The sequence below is a fragment of the Poecilia mexicana genome, unplaced genomic scaffold (genome assembly GCF_051168715.1).
Source record: "Poecilia mexicana isolate PSO_F unplaced genomic scaffold, ASM5116871v1 scaffold_9, whole genome shotgun sequence".
NCBI classification, from domain to species: Eukaryota; Metazoa; Chordata; class Actinopteri; order Cyprinodontiformes; family Poeciliidae; genus Poecilia; species Poecilia mexicana.
Window position 1 is genome coordinate 29,122,664 of NW_028263378.1, and position 21,887 is coordinate 29,144,550.

At 38.9% G+C, this 21,887-nt stretch overlaps 1 protein-coding gene across 1 annotated transcript in view; it reads right to left on the reverse strand.

Moving 5' to 3' along the window:
- citb (citron rho-interacting serine/threonine kinase b) overlaps window positions 1-20,908 on the reverse strand; it is a 62,104-nt gene extending 41,196 nt beyond the window's left edge. Inside the window, exons 1-8 of the mRNA XM_088008465.1 lie at window positions 20,878-20,908; window positions 19,923-20,023; window positions 9,262-9,405; window positions 8,901-9,020; window positions 1,602-1,772; window positions 1,389-1,442; window positions 1,188-1,241; window positions 52-192 (exon numbers count right to left, since the gene is read on the reverse strand). Of these exons, the coding sequence (XP_087864591.1) occupies window positions 52-192; window positions 1,188-1,241; window positions 1,389-1,442; window positions 1,602-1,772; window positions 8,901-9,020; window positions 9,262-9,405; window positions 19,923-20,023; window positions 20,878-20,908 (816 nt within the window). The remainder of the gene's footprint in view (window positions 1-51; window positions 193-1,187; window positions 1,242-1,388; window positions 1,443-1,601; window positions 1,773-8,900; window positions 9,021-9,261; window positions 9,406-19,922; window positions 20,024-20,877) is intronic.
- Between the last annotated feature and the right edge of the window lie 979 nt (window positions 20,909-21,887).

Below are 21,887 nucleotides of genomic sequence, written 5' to 3' on the forward strand. Positions count from 1 at the left end.
AATAAATGATTCCATCATAAATCCTGACAGAGATGAGCAGCAGACGCGTACCTCCGTCTCACGGAGACGTCTGCGCAGGCTGTCGCTGGAGTCCTCCTTGTTCTGCAGCCTCTCCAGGTCCCGCTCCAGGCGCTCTTTGGCCATTTTCATGCTCTGAAGATGGTCTGTGGCCTCAGCACTGGCCTTTGATGTCTGGAAAAGAAAAGAACTTCACTGATGTCTCTATAAAGGCCATTTTAAACACTAACTTTACTTTGTTTACCTACTCTGATTACATTTTAACTTTTTGTTTCTTTTATATGTTCCAGTCTTGAATTACTCTTTTGGTTATGGATGTATGAAAAACTATTCAGGTGAGCTTTTGATGCGTTTCCTCCTTAATACTTATATGAACTAATAAAGTTAATAGAAGTATATATTATATTTATAATATATATTTACACCCCATCAAATCAAACAGAGAAGTCTTCATTTTAGAATATGATTTAACAAAGTGCATCACATCAACCAGCTCTTTTAGGAATTAATAAGCCCTGATGTACAGGTAAAGTATCACATGCTGATTATTTAACAAACTGGTTTGTCAAAGTCAAATCTACTTGCCGTTAGATTTGAATCTTCACCCCTCAAACCTTTTCACTGCAAAAACACAAAATCTTACCAAATATTTTTGGTCTAGTTTCTAGTGCAAAAATATCCTGGTACACTTGAAACAAGACTGCTAAGCTACAAGCACAATAAATAGGAGCTTGTTTTAAGTTAATAATTCCTTAATATTGATGAAAACATACTCGTTCCACTGGCAGATTATTTCATTTATAACATGGGGACAATGTGAAATAATCCGCCAGTGGAACTAGTACAGTCAGCAGAACTTCCTTTATTTTTAACTACATGGGAGGTGTTTAAATATTCATTTCAAACAAAAGGCAGTTAGGAAGAAATGATCTAATTCAGCACATTAAAGAGGAACCTTTCTATTCCTCAGTGTATTCAGAAAGACGTGATGCTCTCTAAGCAGACAGTTAATAAGAAACAGATTCCAAGAGAGAGACACAGAATGAACGAGGTCAGGAGAGGTGAAAAGGTAATATATAGACCCATCTGAAATGGTAAAACGTCTCTCTCCTGCATTTGGAATGACAAGCCTCTATAAATTATTCATTATTCTTCTTAAAGTTTTCTACCTTCGCAAGCTTCTCTTGTAGATCCTGGATCTTCACCTGCTGCTCAGCACTCGCCTAAGAACAAAGCAGACATTTGGATATGAAAAGAATCCTGTATCCTTTATAAAGCTTCTACAAAAAAATACATTAATATTTAAACATTGATGTTTAGCAAATACAACAGACAGTTTTTATCAAAACTGTAGCAACTTCTTAATCTACCTTTTCCAGTTTGGTGATCATTTCCTCTACCTCTGCTTTGCCCTGCTCTTTGGCCTGTAATGACAGAGGAATGTGTATGAAAATTACTTCTCAGAATTACTTAATATTACAATTTCCATTAACTATAATATTCTCCCATTTTAAAATGGCAAAAGGCCCACAACTTTCTGCTTCTACTTTTGAATCATGAACAGCTTCAGTGTCGGTGAAGACCTTCTGAATCCTGTGCTGATGGTCTGCAGCCTTCCTCTTCAGTTCCTCGTTGGCTTGTCGAGACTCCTTCAGCTCTGCCTCATACAGGTCGCTACGGCGACGGGCGGCAGAGAGGTCCTCCTCCAGCTGCCTAATAGAAACACGCATCTCCTCTACCTGAGCCTGGTACTCCTGTGCAACAGCAGAGGAAACAATGAATAAGTCATAGTGGGAGAGCCGACAGAAGAGATTTGAGTACAAAAGTAATAAACTAATGTTTAATTTAAAGATATGTTTTCTATATTTTGATTATTTGTTTTGATGTGGCTTCATAAAATAGAAATACTAAAAGGAAGGTTTATCCAAGTAACATTCATGTAACGTCTTTGTACAATAAAAAGTTACATTTTTAAAAGTTTAATAATCAACAACATTTTTACTTAAATTTTTGAGGGGAAGTTTAATGTATTTTCCAGGCACATAGTGCCATTTTATAGCACAATCAAGTAACTATGTTAAATTCAGTTCTTATAGAAATGCTATGTATATTATATTACATTATATTATATTATATTATATTATATTATATTATATCAAATATGGCTTAAAAGAAATTCCACCTTCAGAAACTAATTACATGACTCCTCTGTTAAGCCTTTAACAACATTTTTACCAGTGAAATATCTCCTATAATGAGATCAGCAGTTATACCAGATGTTTGCTAATTGCTGCTGGCTCGTTTGAAGGAGCTGAATAGAGGAGTCGTGGGGGGAGGGCTGCTCTGTGAGGAGGAAACCCAGAAACTGCAGCTCAGAGGAGGAGATGCACCTCGAAGGCGGAGCTAGGTTCACTCAGGCGTTTTGCACAGCTGAATGGTTGTCACGGAAGATTATAGGATTTCGCAGACATGCATGAAAGAATCAAAGCAATACTCCCGGAATGTTTTTTGATAAGGGAATGACATTATAATGTGATGCAAAGCTCAAAAAAGATGACATAATTCTGCCCCTTAAAAACACAAAATTGAGACATCTGTGGTAAGAACATTTGTAGCTGTGAACCTTTTCTTTTTATCTTTGCAACTTTAAAAACATTAACTTGACACTTTCCAAGCTGAAAACTGGCTGTCTGTAAAGGTGAGAAATGTTCAAAGCCAAACAATGCAACAAAAACAGGAACAAATGAACCTGACTCTCAATTTCCTATGCAGCTTAAAGCGTGTGTCCTATCTTGTATAACAAAGCCCCTGAAAACAATCCAGTTTTGTCCTTGGTTCAAGTGCTACATGAAGAGGCGGTGTATGTATGACTGCATGTCACTGCATGAATGTAAAAGCTGATACTTGGAAACGATGCTGCTGTTTTGCAAAGTCACTGTTGAGATGAGATTTTATTTGGTTAAGTCAAGGTTGGAATAAAGAAAAGTAATTACCTATGTCAAAAATAAATGGATTTTGATTAACTGTTAAAACTTTAAAACTTGTGGAATACATTTGTGTTCATCCCCCTTTACTATGACACACCTAAATATAATTTAGTACATTCATTTGTCTTCAGAAGTCTAAATGGAGTCCAGCTGTGTGTAATTCCAGCTCAGTATAAATCCAGCATGTGAAGGCATCAGAGGTTTGTTAAGGCAAATAAATAAATAAATAAATACATGTCTCATTTGTGTGCTCAAGCAAAACAAAAGTTAAGGCAATACCCAGGAGAAATAAAGACATAAAATCAATAAAAATAAATTTTTAAACCTACGATAAACATGATTGTCATGATTAGTAACTTAACCATTAAATTTAGAAAGTAAATAAACTGAAAGTTGTTAGAATTAGAACTAAATAAGAGATGATAAATAGCTGTAAAGGCCACATGAATAGATAGAGACACAGATAAACTACAAATCCAGGTAAAAAAAATACTAGCACTAATCTAAGAGAAATAAATCCAGATGCACAAAGAAAAGAACACAAGAATAAACTAGACAAAAAAACTGAACAAAGGCCACAACCATAATGGCAATAACAAATGACTAAATGTAAGTCAGTTCTTATTATCCATATGAATGTGTGCATTGCTTATGGCTACATAAAGTGCCATGTCTTTTAACTCTTTCTTGTTTTAAGTGACTTTTTCACAAATTCTTTTGTCTCAGAAAAAAAAAAAAACTGCCCCTGATCTCTGCACTTTGTTGATCCAACAGCGCATGACTTCTGAATAAAAATGATAAACAGCACAGTCATATGACAGAGCGTGGGAGACAGATGCTTTTTAAGATGAAAAGCTGGATTTAGCTGCTGTTGAGAGCCCTGCAGAGAGGCACCAAGGGGAACACAGAGGAGTATAATAAGCAAGAGCAACAAACGCATCATCATAAAATAGAAGAAACAGACAATCCTCTTACAGTTTTAAAAATGCTCCAAAGTGTTGGCTTCATGCAGTGATTAGGCAATTGTTCGATTCAGTGTTTGAGATTTGTTCCAGTGTTGTGAGGTCTTTTTTGTTAGGTTTTCTTCCCAAGCACAAAGTTGTACAAAGTTGTCTGTTTTTGGCTAAGCTCTGGGAAACTGATTGTAAATGACCTTCAGAGAGGCAAACTCACAGTGAAGCTGCAAACATGGGGGATTACCATTTCAGATGAAACTAAAAACCCAGATCTTTTATTTGATCCAAACCTAGGTTTTGTACTTAAAGGACTATGTACTATGGACTTTCCAGGCACACTGTACCATTTCATAACACAGTTAAGGAACTATGTTACCTTCAGTTGTTATAAAACAAGACTTAAAAGAAATTTCACTTTGTAATTTAATGCCTTGCAATTTGGCCTCTGTCTCTTTATAAACTCCAGCTCTTTCTGAAACTCCGCCTTCAGGAAGTCATCATAACATGGCTCTGCTATTAGCCCTTTAACAATGTTTTACCAAGCGTTGTACTGAGAAGTAGCTCTTATAATGAGCTCAGCAGATACTCAGTTCCACTAGGTGTTTGCTAATTGCTGCTGGCTAGTCTGAAGGAGCTGAGTGGCAGCGTCTCGGGGGAGAGCTCCTCTGGAGGTGGAAGCTTGGAAACAAGCTCAACACTCTTAGTTTACTGAATTGGCTTTAGTTTAGGATATTTTTATTGTTATCTTAACATACTTATTTTAAATATCAAATAATATTAATAAAGATGAGTACATTTACTATCATTTTTACCATTATTGATTGATTTATTTTAATAGCTGAAGTTTGTAACTTTTATACCAGTTGTTTGAATTATATGTAGATTCTAACTTAAACTTTTTATCCATCTTTTTATCTGTCTGATATCAGTTTACACATATCCCCTTAGTATGTCTGCATGTATCTCTGGTGTTGTATCACCGTCAACATTCCAGAAAACCAACATAATCTCTGTTAATGAAATTTCTGTTGACATTTTTTGTCTTTTTTATTGTCTATTGCTTTTCTATAGCACTTTGTTTCCCACTGCTGTTTATTAAAAGTACTCCTTAAATAGACACTATATATATATATATATATACACTGCTCAAAAAATAAAGGGAACATTTCACTTTAATTTTGTGTGTGGCTCCAAATCCAGGCCTCCATTGGTTAATAAATTTTATTTCCATTGATGATTTTTTTTTGTGATTTTGTTGTCAGCACATTCAACTTTGTACAGAACAAAGTATTCAATGAGAATATTTCATTCATTCAGATCTAGGATGTGTTATTTGAGTGTTCCCTTTATTTTTTTGAGCAGTGTATGTATGTATGTATATATATATATATATATATATATATATATATATATATATATATATATATATATATATATATCTGAGAAGCCAGCTCAATGGCAAGAACAAGATCCGTGCAATAAACACCTATGCCTTACCAGTAATCCGATACCCTGCCGGAATAATTAGCTGGCCAATGGAAGAGATAAAGGCCACGGATGTTAAGACTCGGAAGCTACTAACCATGCATGGAGGGTTCCACCCCAAATCCAGCACCCTGAGACTGTACACAAGCCGTAAGGAAGGAGGCAGAGGACTAGTGAGTGAGAGAGCCACTGTCCAGGATGAAACATCCAAGATCCATAAATACATCAAGGACAAAGCCTCAACAGACGATGTGCTCAGCAAATGTCTCAGACAATGGGGAACAGAGGACGAGGTGCTGGAGGAACCATCATGGGAGGACAAGCCCCTACATGGGATGTACCACCGACAAATAACTGAAGTGGCTGATATCAGGAAATCCTACCAATGGCTGGAAAAAGCTGGACTCAAGGACAGCACAGAGGCCCTCATCCTGGCTGCCCAGGAACAGGCCCTAAACACCAGGGCAATAGAGGCTCAGATCTACCACACCAGACAAGACCCAAGGTGTAGGTTGTGCAAGGAGGCCTCTGAGACAGTCCAGCACATAACAACAGGGTGCAAGATGCTGGCAGGGAAAGCGTACATGGAACGACATAACCAAGTGGCAGGCATAGTGTACAGGAACATCTGTGCAGAATATGGACTGGAAGCCCCGAGATCGAAGTGGGGAACACCCCCAAAGGTGGTGGAGAACGACCGAGCTAAGATCCTGTTGGACTTCCAGATCCAGACAGACAAGATGGTAATGGCGAACCAACCGGACATTGTGGTGGTGGATAAACAACAGAGGAAAGCCGTTGTGGTGGATGTAGCAATACCAAGTGACCACAACATCAGGAAAAAGGAGCATGAGAAACTGGAGAAATACCAGGGCCTCAGAGAGGAACTGGAGAAGGCCTGGAAGGCGAAGACCACAGTGGTGCCTGTGGTCATCGGGGCCCTCGGGGCAGTCACTCCCAAACTGCCCCGAGGATCCCAGGATCGTTTCCTGGGATCAAACGATCCCAGGAAACGTTTGATCGTTTCCTGGGATCAAACGGATCCCAGGAACAACATCAGACATCTCAGTCCAGAAATGTGCAGTTCTAGGCACAGCCAAGATACTGGAGGAGAACCCTCAAGCTCCCAGGCCTCTGGTAGAGGACCCGAGCTCAGAGGATGAAAGAGAGCGGAGGGTGAGAAGGGAATTTATATATATACTGTATATTTATATATATATATATATATATATATATATATATATATATATATATATATATATATATATATATATATATATATATATATATATAAAAATAAAAAAAATTCCCTTCTCACCCTCCGCGGGTGGTCTCTCTTTTCATCCTCTGAGCTCGGGTCCTCTACCAGAGGCCTGGGAGCTTGAGGGTTCTCCTCCAGTATCTTGGCTGTGCCTAGAACTGCACATTTCTGGACTGAGATGTCTGATGTTGTTCCTGGGATCCGTTTGAGCCACTGCTCCAGTTTGGGGGTGACTGCCCCGAGGGCCCCGATGACCACAGGCACCACTGTGGCAAGAACAAGATCCGTGCAGTAATAGTGATGAGATGTAACATCCTGCCCCAAGCAGTCAGGTTTTCTTCCTGCTATCTTCTCTAAAGACATTAGTGATTGTCTTTGACCTTGTCTTTCTAGGACTGCAGATTCGATTAAACAGGTACTTTATATTCTTCGAAGTGGGGCTTTGGTTCCACAATGCTTCAGCCATCCAGGCTCATGTTTTACAAAAAAAAGTTTTACGTAGACATGCATATCATACATCATACCTGACTTAAAGTATAGATATGAATATGATGATCAATTCTTATGTAAGTGGCAGATTGAAAAACTCTACATCCTGATATCTGTATATTTACCCTGTAGGATTTTCTGTTTTTGTTCCTGCTTTTACCTATTTTATGTTAATCAATGTGCAATCAAAGAACAGAGGTCTTCACCAGAAAACAGTTTTTTTCCTTGGTTTCAAATAAACCTTAAGATTTATAAACCTTCATGAATGTGGGGGTAAAAATATCTTCATCTAAAATTTGATTTTGCACACAAGCAAGACAAGCAAAGTTGTTTTCCCACCAATACTTTCACTACAAAGATAAGTGTATGTAAACCACGAGACAAAAAAAAAAAAAATCCGCCACAAGAAGGAAACATGCTGTAATCCTCTTTCAGAAATCCCTGGAAAATGAACTCAACAAAATTTGTTTTTCAAACAGTGTGAGCAAAAGGCCTCAGCACCCCATCTCAACAGCCTGCCCACTGCATCATTTTGCTCCCCATTCTAGATATATGGCTCCCATTGCCATGGCAACCAGAGCACAATGTATTCAGCACTTTGTAACGAGCACGAGTGTAGGCAGGGAAAAACAGGTTGCTTTAAAATTACCTTTTTTTCCCCAATAGATAAACACAGAAAGAACTGTACGACAAAAGCAGGAGGATCTTTTGAAGCCGTTTATGAAACAAGCGATCAGGCGCCAGCTTCGTTCTGACAGCTGCACTGTCATGTGGTGCGGGTGTGTGGCTACATTTAAAATATTCATTAAGTTAGTTGAACTTTACAGACATCAGACATGAACAAGTTACTGCAAAAAATGGAACATTGCTTTCCTTCCCAAAACGCAATGAGTGCAGATGAAATTAGAGTATAAAAATAGAAAATAATAACAATAATTTACATAAAGAGGTTTTGCAACAGCAGACATTTCTGCATGTTTGAAGTGTTTAATGTTAGACTCATTGTACCCTACAGAGAGGGAAGGGATTTCAGCATCTTGTGCATGTTTAATTAGTAGACAGACCACACACACAGCCTTGATTACCTGACCTGTTATGTAGACCTAACTATTATAAAAATATACTCCTAAGCCGTTCTATTGACAAGACAGACATAAAACAAGACTTCTTAAAGGGGTTAAAGGGGAAGTATTATGTTTTCCAGCCATATAGTGCCGTTTTATAGCACACTCAAGTAACTATACCTTCGGTTGTTATAAGAATGCTATAGATATTTGACTTTGTAATTTAACACCTTGAACTTGGGCCCTAGTCTTTTTAAGAAGCTCCTGCTCTGCAGGAAGTCATCACAACATGGAACATGGCTCCTCTATTAATCCTTTAGCAACCAGCGCTGCATTGAGAAGTAGTTCCTATAATGAGGTGCTTTTCATTAGAGGAGAATCAGATCATAATGAGAGCAGCAACTCTCATTATGATCTGCAGTTCTACCAGGTGTTTGCTAATTGCTTCTGGCTAGTCTGCAGGGGTCGAGTGGCTTCATAGAGGGCTGCTCTGAGAAGCTTAGAAGCTTGCACAGCTGAATGATTGCCATGGAGATTAAAGAGTTTCTAAAATAAACCAATGTTACTAGTTTATAGTAGTTTATCCCACATTATTAGTCTTAATCCAAAGTGTTTGGTGGCTGAAGTGTTTCTGTCCTACCTGCTCTTTGATCTCCTGAAGCTTGTTGCTTTGCTCCCGAATGTCATGGAGCAGCTGGAGAGCTTTATCATCTTCCTGGGTCACTTCCATGCGTGCTTGTTCCAAACTGCGCTTCAGACTCTAAAAATGAACACATAAATCAGTCGGATGGGTTTGTTTGTTGTACCTGGGTAAACAGTAATACAAGATTATTTAAAAACAAAATGCAGTTCCTAGTCAGGTTTCCTTTAAAATGTAATCAATTAACTTCAGTCATTTTGAAAGAGAATTTTCTTACTGAATTCATGATACTGATTTGTTTTCCAATTCAATAAAAAGGATTTCATGAGCTGACTATTTTTTTAACAACCTGGCCACTCACACTGCATTCTGTGATGTACGTTGCCAAGTCCTGCTCCAGGATTGTCCTCTGGGTCTCGGAGGCCTTCAGCTCAATGTCTTTCTGCTGGAGAACTGACTCAAGGTCAGACATCTTTCTCTGGACCAGTGAGATCTCTTGTTCAACCTGGATGGTACGACACAGACATGAGGGTGGCCTTCAGTGACGTATGGAGGGTGATGGCTGTCTTGTCATGCTGGAGGGAGTCAGCTGAGGGGCAGACAGACTGACGGAGCCGACTTAGTGAGGAGGCACGGGATGAGGTGTGCTATCAGAGCTGGAAGCAAAGAATGGCTTAAAACTGACTAACACTGCTTTCCATGCAACTGTACGTCCGCCAGGCAATAAAACGCGTCATTTCCTCATGCAAGTGTTTTTAGTTTTGATCAATTCAAAAGCAAACTACTTAAACTTACTTACACACTGAACACCGGACTGATGTGCTCCAAGGCAAAGAAGTTGAGTGATATCCTAATGATGGGGTGAATGTCTGATTCAAAGGGGATCTATTATGCAAAACTCACATTTTCCACCTATTTGTACTTCCATTTGGGTTTCTATTGCTTCTAAAAACAGCCCAGGTTTTTTTTTTTTTGGCAATAAGTTAATGTTTTTTGGTTTTTGTAAAAATTACCCCTTGCAAAACTCTCCAGAATGTAACATCACAAATCAGCAGGAACTTCCCCTCACCTGACAACCCGAGCAAAGTCCAAGTAGCTCTGCTTGTCACCTAGCAACCCAAGCTGAGCTGCAGAACGTTTGGTCAGCTGGTTTTTATGCTGTATGCACAGTACAATGGCTGCTGAAAAAGACAAGTGTTGTGTTATTGACTTATCTAGAAACCACTTGCTGCATTCTTGTTAGTTGTGCTGGATGTTCCACTTCTGCTTTTCAAAGATATATGGTTGTATAATTGCATTGAGAAGGCAGACGATGAGTTGGGGTGTGTGGCCAGCAGCAGTTTGTTTGGATTTAAAGTGACCAAACGCCCTAAAACAGCTCATTCTGAAAGGAGCTCAACAAAGGCAGAACTGAGCATCTCATTAAGAATGAAGAGCCTAATCTATATGATGAAGTAATGAAAGCAGCAGAGATTAGCACCACCCACTGGCTAGGATAACAGTTGGTTGCCATGGTAATTAAATGTGGATTGAGACAGCCGTTATTACATTGACTTTTTTTTGGCAACTCCTTCTGTCACTTGGGATGTGATGCGACAGGTGCTGCTTCGCTCTCAAAAGCTGTTTGATTTCCTACATCTGAAGGAAAACTTTTCATCTTCATCAATATTCTCCCAGACAAAAGAAACACTTTTGTGTCATTATGTGTTTCAGAGAGGTGAAATGACAACACATTACTTGTTGCTGGTTTTTCAGACAATCCTTTACCAGCCTAACACCTAAATATACGTGAATGCGTGTGCATATCTGGGTATATGTTTTTGCTGTTCCCCATATGTCACCGGAATTAGTGGGAGATTTGCTGTTATAGCAGAGCATAGCCTGAGTGGAAGTGTGGACTGAAGGGAAACAGCAGTGATCACAGCACAGTCACAGATAATCACAGTAGTCAGCATGCAGTATGGCTGATCTAACACACAGTAAGAATCAGAACAGAACATGTCCTTGCAAACACATGCAGTCACAATGTGGCCTTTTCAGACACAAAGACCAAAGAGTCACCACAGCAATGGAAGCAAGAAGTAGTAAGCAATCACAAGATGAAATCTGAAAATGAAATAAAATAAAAATCCGTAGCTCTGAAGATTTTAAAGACATTAATTTTAGATAAAGATTGGGATTAGGCTGTCACGACAACAAATTTCACTGGATAATAAATTATCGCTTTGATCCCATTTTAAACTAACATAATGATAATGGCATAATAATGCAAGCTTGCCCTCTGAAAGACTAATAAACTTTAACTTTGTACTGAACACTCGACACTGGAACTGGAAGACATTTTAAATATCCAAAATAAAACATGGCAACCAAAAACAATAGACCAAACGGAAATTAAACCACAAACGACTGAAACCATTAATAAAATGCATCATGAAGTCTGTAATCAAAAAATGTTAATCATCAGCTTATTTTAATTCATCATGCAACTACAATTGATTAACTGCTTGTTGCAACAGGCTTAGCTGTAATGTTTTAGAGCATGACTTAAGCCACAGATGCTGAAAAAGGATCATAGGTTGGAGATTTTCCTACTTTTAAAACAGTATTGTTGGATTACAATGCTTAGAAATTAGGGTGTAGCAAGACTTCATTGCAAAATCTAATTATAATAAGACACCATATTTCTTATCAAAGTATTTCTGTACCTTAAAGCTACCTTAGTGCTGCCAGCACGTAATAGAAACGCACCTTAAGCTACTATTACAGGCCCCAGTTAATAAGGTGGAATTAAGCTTGACAAAATGTCTGTAACATTTTTATTCTACAGTAAGTAGTTGTTAAGGTGTCCTATTGTGTTGACAGACTTAACTAAAGCAAGCATGCTCCTTGTGATCAAGTAGCATGCTTGTTAGCACTGTGAGAATACAGGAATTAGCTGTTAGCTATCAATAATGCAGAAGTTGCCATCTGCTTCAGAGCTTCTCATCGACACAAAACTAAATGGTTGCTTCAGAGTTTTTAATGAGTCTGGCTGAATATCTAGTTCAAAATCTCAAACACTTGAACTCATCAAACCTGGGCTGGATTATTTTACACCGATTGCAGATTCTGCAAAAATACCGATGGTGAAACCTTTATTCTGTTAATGAAAATAAAAACTGGAGGTTTAGTTGTTGATATATATATATATATATATATATATATATATATATATATATATATATATATATATATATATATATATATATATATAAAATTCCCTTCTCACCCTCCGCTCTCTTTCATCCTCTGAGCTCGGGTCCTCTACCAGAGGCCTGGGAGCTTGAGGGTTCTCCTCCAGTATCTTGGCTGTGCCTAGAACTGCACATTTCTGGACTGAGATGTCTGATGTTGTTCCTGGGATCTGTTGTAGCCACTGCTCCAGTTTGGGGGTGACTGCCCCGAGGGCCCCGATGACCACAGGCACCACTGTGGTCTTCACCTTCCAGGCCTTCTCCAGTTCCTCTCTGAGGCCCTGGTATTTCTCCAGTTTCTCATGCTCCTTTTTCCTGATGTTGTGGTCACTTGGTATTGCTACATCCACCACAACGGCTTTCCTCTGTTCTTTATCCACCACCACAATGTCCGGTATATATATATATATATATATATATATATATATATATATATATATATATATATATATATATATATATATATATATATATATATATATATATATATATATATATATATATATACATATATACACACACACACACACACTCTGAAACTTTACACTGTCCTCATGAAACCAATGTGCATTTTCAGTTGGACATATTGTTACACCCCTAACAAGAGACCGACAGAAATGCTCTCAAAAGTTAAGCAGGCACATCTAACATTACAATATTATGAAAAAGTTGTATTTTTTGTCAATCATTTCAGGAAGTGAAACTCATATAATTTATAATAAGTACAATTTCTTGACTGAAATATTTTAGTCTCTGCAGATCTGCGTCTGGATACGCTTTATCAAGTCTGTGGTCCCAAAGCAGTCATTCACTCTTTTATACACACATTCACACAATGCTATCCATTAGATTGTATTTCTGGATGACAAGAGAAGTTGATTTCAACAATTTACATCACACATTTACATCCGGTATACCTGAACAACCTCAAGATAAAAGTAGAGAACTAAACTAAATGTGATTTTGCTCCGCCTCAAAACAAACTCTTCCCAAGAGCAGCAAGACTCAATCACATACCTGTGACATTTGCTTGGTTATCTCGACTGCTTTGAGTGTGAGAGTAGTTGGGTTTCTTCCAGCGAGATGGTCTTAACTTGAGAGCTGATGGCTGTCGTTGGTACTCTGGAAGAAGAGGGAATAAATATGTTTGAGAGAGAAAAGGAGGAGGAACACGACAGGCAGAAGGGCTTAATTAATGCTCTTGGTGACACACTTAGCTTTTAAAGGCATTACGATGTTTCATGAAGCAAAAAAAAGAAAGATATGAATGGTAATGTCTCTGAAAAGAACAAAAGCACTTGCCAAAGCTCTGAAATGTTAACAGGAAAAAATACTGTTGTCATCCCAGTGTGTTGACACATCAGATTTATGACTATAAGGTACAGCGATCACAGCTGAAATCTTTAGCAGTCGAGACGCATATTTTTCCCACTAAAAGTGTGAATCGTTCTGTATCTCAGCAGAGGCTAAGAATAACCTGCTCGTGTTCACACAACAGCCTCTCTTTCCACCACTGGATATATTTGGCAGCTTTTGTGATCAAGTAGCAGGCAGAAAGAATGAACGACAGAGAATTTCTATTAAAAGCTCAGGCTCACCTCCTACTCCTCCTTACAGTAACGTTCTCCACTCAGGCACAGCTATGCGTTTCTGCTGCTGCAAGACTGTATTTGCAACAACAACAAAATTTCTACCACTTATTCTCAGTGTTCTATTTCACCTTTTTTAGACTGTTCTGTTATGAAGCTTTGCTTGAAAGACTATAAATAAATGCAACTTAGAATATCACACACAGAGAGAGATGGGAATGATGTTTACTAATATTTGTTTAGATATGAATGAAGTAAACATTATGCTTTGTGAAGAGAGAAGCTGAGAGGTTCAGTAACAACAGAGCACACAGTGTGATCACTGCTCTGCCTGGAGTTCCACTTTCACTGCCATGACATGATGGAGGAGCAGCCGGCTTGTAATGACTGATAAAGCACGGACAAAATTAATGATGCACCGATGTTACAATGTGTGCCTTTATAGATATCTGATATTAATATTATGCCCAATATATATATATATATATATATATATATATATATATATATATATAAGAATCTAAGAATCTAAGTACATTGTGAAAAATAAAAAGACTAATAGGACTAAAATGTGCTTTTGAATATTATTCAAACTTGTTCTAAATAAAAAAAATAAGGCAATGATGCATGCATTCACATGGTATTTTTATGGCTTTTTGTACAACCACTTTCCATCAGCTGCTCCAGTGACACAATCACACAATCCTGTGCTGCATCACTAATCAAGACAGATTTAGACAGAGATGTTCACCAAGATTCTCCAACAATCCTCTGAGGAACCGCTGGATTTGTAACTGAAATTAAATTAAACAAAGGTCGACTAATTAGGAGACTTCTGAAAAAAAAAAAAGATTTTGCTCTAGATTAACATTTTATTTTGCAGTGTTGGAGCAAAATGGTCTGAATACAAATGCAGGAGACCTTTTTAAGATTTTTGCCTGAAAAATGTTTTGATAAACATGCCTGAATTATTTTCTTTCAATTTATAATTTTGCTAAACTTTGTATTTCTTTCCGTACAAAAGCCTACTAAAATGCACAGATGTTTGTAGCTGAACATAATCTGAAAATGTCCTAGTTCTGTAAATACATTTGCCAGGACATTTACACTGCCATGCTGACAACGCTGCATGATTGTTTATTTCTTAAAAATGTTGAGAACTTCCCCATCGGTTTACCAGCAGTAGAGTTGGTGGTTTGGGGCGGGGGGCATCCGAGCACGAGGCACCAGATGGCAAACAGATTTGGCTGTCTTCCTCCCAGATTCGGGCGCTAGCTGACGCTCCATAATAAGCTGTGCTAACACACTCTGCAGCTGGGATCCTCCACTGCAATAATTAACTCTCTAAAAGCAGTTACTAATAACTATTCTTTTAAAAAACTCATCATAACTGCAGGGAAGACAGTATCCCTGCCAATCTGTCTCATCGATAATAACTGAAAAACTTCCGACTCTGTTAATGCAAAAGTGAACTCAGACACGTTTAAATCCAGAAAATGATCGAGTTAGCTCGGTACAGCAGTCTATTTGAAAGATTTTATTCCTTTGTCATCAGCGTGCACCGAGAACAGAACAGTCACATTTCTAGAAGAACTATGGGTTCCATCTCAGTCGAGGAGCTTTTTTTTCTTTTTTTTCGTGGGTTGATTAAAATGTGCTGGGCTGTGAGTCAGAGTTCTTGAAGAGGAGGAGGAGTGGAGAAAGGTTGCATCCTAGTCATTGTGCTGCTCTACATTCAGTCTGGATGACCAGGGCCAGTGCTACTGTATGGGCTGTGGGCAGGAGTGAATCACAGACTTGTTGAAACACTGTAGTGGCACAGATTCCTCTCTAAAAATCAAGCTTTCATGCAGTTCTGAACCTCCTCTGTGCACAAACTGTGGCATTTCTTGCTTGAGTTTGGCTCGACAGAGACAAATTACTAGACCAGGTGTCCTCGGGAACTCAGCTGCCAAAATTTCAAGGTCTAACACAACAGTTTCCAGCAGCCATCTTTAACTTTCAAGCTTAAACAATGTTTATTCAGTTGGAACAACAAGGACTAGCCTGGAGAAAGCCATCCACTAGGGGATGGTACTGGAGGTTGTTGCCAGGATCCTGGGTTCCTTTAGTTTTTTGTGTTTGCTTTTGACTTCCTTGTTTATTCATGAGTAGCTTTAGTTTCTGTCTTTATTTTTGATTCTGAGTAGTTGTTTGTGTATTTTGGTTGGACCTATTGTTCATTCCTTGTGTTCAGTTATTCTTAGTTACTGTTAGAGTTACTTTTCCCTGCTCCCATGTTGCTGTTTACTTCTTCTTGCTCTCTTGTGCCATTTCTCTCTCTCCTCCCTCAGCCTGCCTTCTCCTCCACCCTCACAGCTGCACTCCGTTAGTAATCAGTCCCAGTCCACAATTCTAGCAATCACACTCCCAGTATTTAACCACATCTCCTTCATTCACTTCTAGCTGAATTCTTCCATTTGCCTCATGAATCTGGTCTCTGTATGCTTTTGCTTCCTGTGCTCTTTTTGCTGCTTTGTAAGTTTTTATTTCATTTTTTTTTTAATTAAATTATTAGCCATCCACTCACCGTCTCAGCCTGTTCTGCATGGGGGTCCAATCATTACCAAAAACATCATGACAGATGTGTTAGTTAATCTGCGAAAATGTGATTTGCCATTTCTGTCACACATTCCAGTTGGTTAAAATCATTTTATTGATATATAGCAGGAAGTGCCAGAATCTTAAGGAGCACAGATCAATTTAAGGCTGCCCTTTCCCCACCTGTTGCTACCCATTCACCAAACCTGATCAGGCTGCCTTACAAAAAAAAAAATCTGCTACTTAGATAAATTTCAAGTCACCAAAGAAAAAAAATAAGCACAAGTTATCCCATGCATGGAAACTAATAAAATCAGCCCCCACAGCTGGTCCAGAGCTGTTTATGGCTCTAAGCTGAACCTTATTTGGGGACGCCTCCAGTTAAATCCTCCTACACTGACCTGACCTCCATTTTATACCACGGACTCCTGCTTTGTGTTTCTAAATAAAATCAACTCAGCCTGTTTTAGAGTTATAAACTATAAATAGACTGAGCGGTGCTAGGCACTGGTAATTATTTTATCAGTTACACTTCATTTACTCATTCCTGTCAGAAAAATGTTGCAAGGCGGTAACAGAGTTGAAATCTAAAAAATCTAGATTATGTCCCTGAATGTTTTAGAAAGAAATCAGTGAATAACCAGGGAGTTATTCGCTTAGCACATTATTTTCTCTTCAGCAGTCGGTACGCAAGCAGATGGTCAAGGGCCAGGTTTAATGATGCCTCCAAAGCAGCAATGGAAATGGCTGTTACTTGCTGATCTATTTACAACCACTTACAATGTGGATGAAATATTTTCCCAGCTCAGACACAAACAGTGAAAAATGTGAAATAGTTTTTTAATGATGAGTGTGTTACACTAATTTTCAAGGTCTATCTTGGTGCAAATTGCCCTGATTGAATTCACACATTCTGACGCCTGACAAAACCAGCAGGGGGAGCTAAATAATTGGATGGTAAATGTCAACTATGGGCTACTGGAAAGTATTGGGGTTACAGTTACTTACTTGGTAATACAACAATACAACAGCCCTTGTATTGTTGTATTAATGCTGCTATAAAGCCACATTTGGCAAAACATTAACAAATTGCTTCTTAAATTTGACAACAGGAACAGATAACCTGACTAATTAACATAGTAAATTGGCCTGCTATACTTGAATTATTCCATGAAGAACAAAATAAAAAATATTTAATATCCTGAGCAATAAACACTTGAAAACCACCAACATATTCTCCAAGTTTTCATTTGACACTCTTGATAAAATATACTAGCCAGGCCATAAAATATACTTGCCGTCCTATGCAATTCAGCTCAATTCTCATCTCCCTTTAGTGATCTTTCTGAGATTTCTCCCATTGAAATTAATTTCTCCAGCTGAATTTTAACCGGGCCAATCAATGAACAGAAGGAGAAGTTATGAATACAAACTATAAGTTTCTGTACTGTTGTAGAGTTGAAGTCTGCTTGTAGTTTTAGCAATGGCAACAGAGGATGTGCACAAAGCCACTCACTCCATGTTGGTCATACTTTCAAATGTTAAACAGTTAAAATTGGAGAAAGAGGAACGTTTAGGATATTTCATTGTATTTTAACAGCAATCCAGTTCAGTTTGGCAAAACATTAACGACCATCTGCAACCAGCACCTTGTTCAATCTACACTTTGTGTCCAGAGGGTCTGAGCTCTTTGCTATTGAGAAACTATTACTTTCTGGAGGCATGGACACTGCGGTTTGAAGTTTTACCCAATTTACCACAGATTGCGTGTGCTGTAAACAATCACCCTCCACTCCAAAGAAAGAAGTAATGCACCAAGCAAGATGTTAATTCAATATTTGGAAGAGTGGCCAACATGGACTGAACGGTTTTGTTCACTTTCCTCTGCCATTGCTAAAACTACAGGCAGACTACAATTCTAAAACAGCACAGAAAATCAACGTCGTCGTTCACAACTTCTGTTCGCTGATTGGCTCAGTTGACAAATCCACTTCGATGGGAGAAAGCCCAAACTGAGCTGTGAAGTGGAATAAGAATCAAGTGGATTTGAGTAAGAAGAAAATAGTTGAGCTAAGATAAAAATCTAGTCGTTTCAAACTTCAACAGAGTCTACGCCTTCAGGAAGCAATCGTTTCTCAATAGCCCAAGGTCCAGACCACTTGGATGAAGCAAAGCATAGAACAAGGAGCTGATTTTCACCAGACTAAAAATGTATCAAAACAAACAAATGTTATCCATAAAACTAAAATCAATGTTATGACAAGCTGTAAGAGTATGTTGCTTTCTACTTGGTTGTCTTCAGCCAGAACTACAGCCACAATGAGCCTCTGATAGCTGATTGACTTTTAATCTCCGTGAAGTCCAATGACTGTGCTCCTTTACAGCCACCGTCCTGGATAAGTTAGAGTGCAAACACTTTGAGCCTGTCGGTGCTGCAGACTGCCACTTCAATGTTTCGACACTGAAGTAGTATTTATTTTTGACGTGGCTGAGCTGAGTGAATATCACAATCTATAAAAGTATGCAGAGAGTCTAGAAAAGCACTTCAGAAATCCAGCCTATCATTATATCACAAACCCTGATGACAAAGAGGATCAGTGTGGGCTTCTGAAGAAGCGTTTTGGGAGAATGACACTTGCGGATATGCAGCAGTGGAGATCTCTCTCTCTCACATCGCTGCTGCTCACACCATAACAGACTGGTTCTGAAAAAGTCAGGTTTGACTTCAGACTGAACTCAGGTAGATGTATTTTCCCCATTATTGCTTATTTTTTATTATTTACAAGTCAGTCAGACAAAAGATGAACATGTTAATGAGTAGCCATCCTTACTTACCTACAACTGGTTTATCAAAAGCTATAAATCTGTCATCAGATCATTTCTAGATGGAATCCTCTTTGCCAGAATAAACACACACAGAATTTATGACATATTTCTTTACATGATATGAATTCCACATTATATTTCATCTCTTTTTAATAAATATCCAGTTGGCTCAGTGTGAAAAAGTCCTGTCAGAAATGTATTTCCTGATCCAGCTGAACAGATGCCAAGGAAAAAAAACTCAGCAAGCTTCCTTCACCTCTCCTCTTCCCTTGCCTGCTGTTTCCATAGCGATACTTTTCTCCAGCCACAGTCTTTATCTTGTTATGCTTTTCTCTTAACTGACTTTGTGATTTTTACCCTTCTTCCTGTTGTCGGATCTGTGAACCTGAACTTCTTAAGCCCCCAAATCATCTGGAACACTCACATTCAGATCATGTAAACTTTGCCATATAACTTCCTCAGTCTGACATGAATTAATCATAATTCTGCAGAGAAATACAAGATCATAACAGAGATTATAAGTACCAACCAAAAAAGGAGAGTTTGAATACGGCTTGAGGGAGTGACATCCATCTGTATGAGTATGTGATCAGCGGTGAGGACAGATGGGCAAACAGACACAGCATTTCAGTGTCGTGACCAAGACTAGTGCTATAAGCCCTGCTCAGTGAGATACAGCTGCTGCATAGGCTCGCTGCTGCCTGACTTTACTGTACCTCGTCACTGTACAAATTCTCAACTGTAGGCTCAGCCTCCATCACATAACGATCCCAACATGCTGGAGCACTTACCCGGTGCCGTCCAGAGCCGACAGGTTTTCCACGAAGCTCCTTAGACGCGGCTCCTCCTCGTCCCACGAGCCCGTTCATGTGGGGTGTCCCTCGGAAGCTTCCTGCCAGAACGAGAGCTTCGCTGGTTCATCAAATTTGGAGATGTCATCCTCACCAGGGGGAGAAAGTAAAGCTGATGGAAGAGAGAGATTCGTTGTGGCAGTTTGGATCACAGAGAGGCAGCGAGAGTGAGTGGAGATTGCTGCTCGCGCAGAGGGACGAGGGAGGGAGAGGAGGAACGGAAAGAAGTTGCATTGAAGAGTAATGCAGCAGAACAGTGATTGCCTACTGGAAGCTCTCGCACGCTCATCTTTGTCACCAGTTACCCTCCTGCTGTCACTAAACGGCACAGCTTCCTCTAAACGCGCTAACATATGCAGCTTGGAGAACAAAGTGTGTGCCTATACCTTAGGCACAGTGACACCAAGTAAACAGCCTTATCAAAGAGGATGCTATTACAACACACGATTGGTTATTGAGGGGAACAGAGTACAAAGTTTAGTAAACTTGTTCATAGGGGTGGGCATGTATCATAATGTTTGTCAATTATCATGTTAAATTTTGTATCACGATACAAATTTTGATTTATAGTTGTCACAATAAATTCCAATTAATGATATTTAATACCCCACAAAACAAACCAGTGGTAGTCCCTCACACAGTGGGTTAAACTGACTACAAAGTCGTTATCAGGGAACTCTCTTCACCTGAGTGTCCTGGACATGATGCAGGAGCTCTGATGACAGAATTAAAAAATTAAAAATAAAGAAAATCCATCATCAACTTTCAGCCCAAGATGGCCTACTACCAAATACATCTAGGGACCACCTTGTCGTTAAAAGTGGTTTTCAACCCTAGCACATAAATTCAATCAAACCAAACTCCTATTCAGATTAGAGAGGGCATTAATCCCAACCAGACTCCTCCAGGTCACTGCAGTTGCCCATATGGGCATTTAAGTCTCCAAGGAACTCGAGGGCATTTCCAGGCAGTACCACTTTGAGGACAACATCCTGAGAATGAGTAGGTAATCTGAGCGACTGTTTGGTGTAAAAGCAGCATGGAAAACAACCAGAACCTCCCTTTTTGAAACTAGAAGCTGCAGGATTCACAAACAAGTACTGCAGCACTGAAATGCTCAGCCATGGGCTTGTGAGAACCTCCACACCCAGCTAAATCCTCTCTTCCTATAGACATCTTCAGACTAGGAGATAGGCCATCCCTCTACAGAGGCTCGTTCCAGAGCAATAGAAATATATTAAACAGTTTTATCCAATTAAATGTTCAGCACATTTTACTTACCAAGAAATATTCATCTTTATGTAATTTATTTGACTGTTTTTGCTACTTTAAGTCAGTGTTTTGAGCGTTTCTTTTCTTTGGAGCTGATGATGTAAAAGTTTTCCCAATCAGTAATAAACTTCCTATTTATCTCATATATTCTTGGTTTTACTGTCCCAGTGTTTATCCTCTCACATCCTAACAATCTCACTTAAAGCAAATAAGTCCCACACCAATAACAGGATTTGTGAATCAAAATCATTTGAACTCTAAAGGACAACATGCTATGTCACCACCTAACAAGATCTTCATTGTCTGGCACACTTAATAAGACTGAGCCTTTATGTGACTGGAAGCCAAGTGACACGTCACTGTGATCAATACATGCACACACGCGCGCACACACACACACACAATAACAGATGGCAGAACCTAACCTGACAAGCAGTTCTCCATAATGATGCCAACTTGGACAAAATGTTTATACATCCAATGAAAGCTAGAATACAGGAACTGTGATCTTAAAATATTGACAAATCCCTCCTTCAGACAGATGGGATTCAGATGTCTGAATACAGAGGAAACAAACTTATTTGCTTGTTATTTTAATTGTATTTCTTATTTAATGGAAACACCACAATTGTG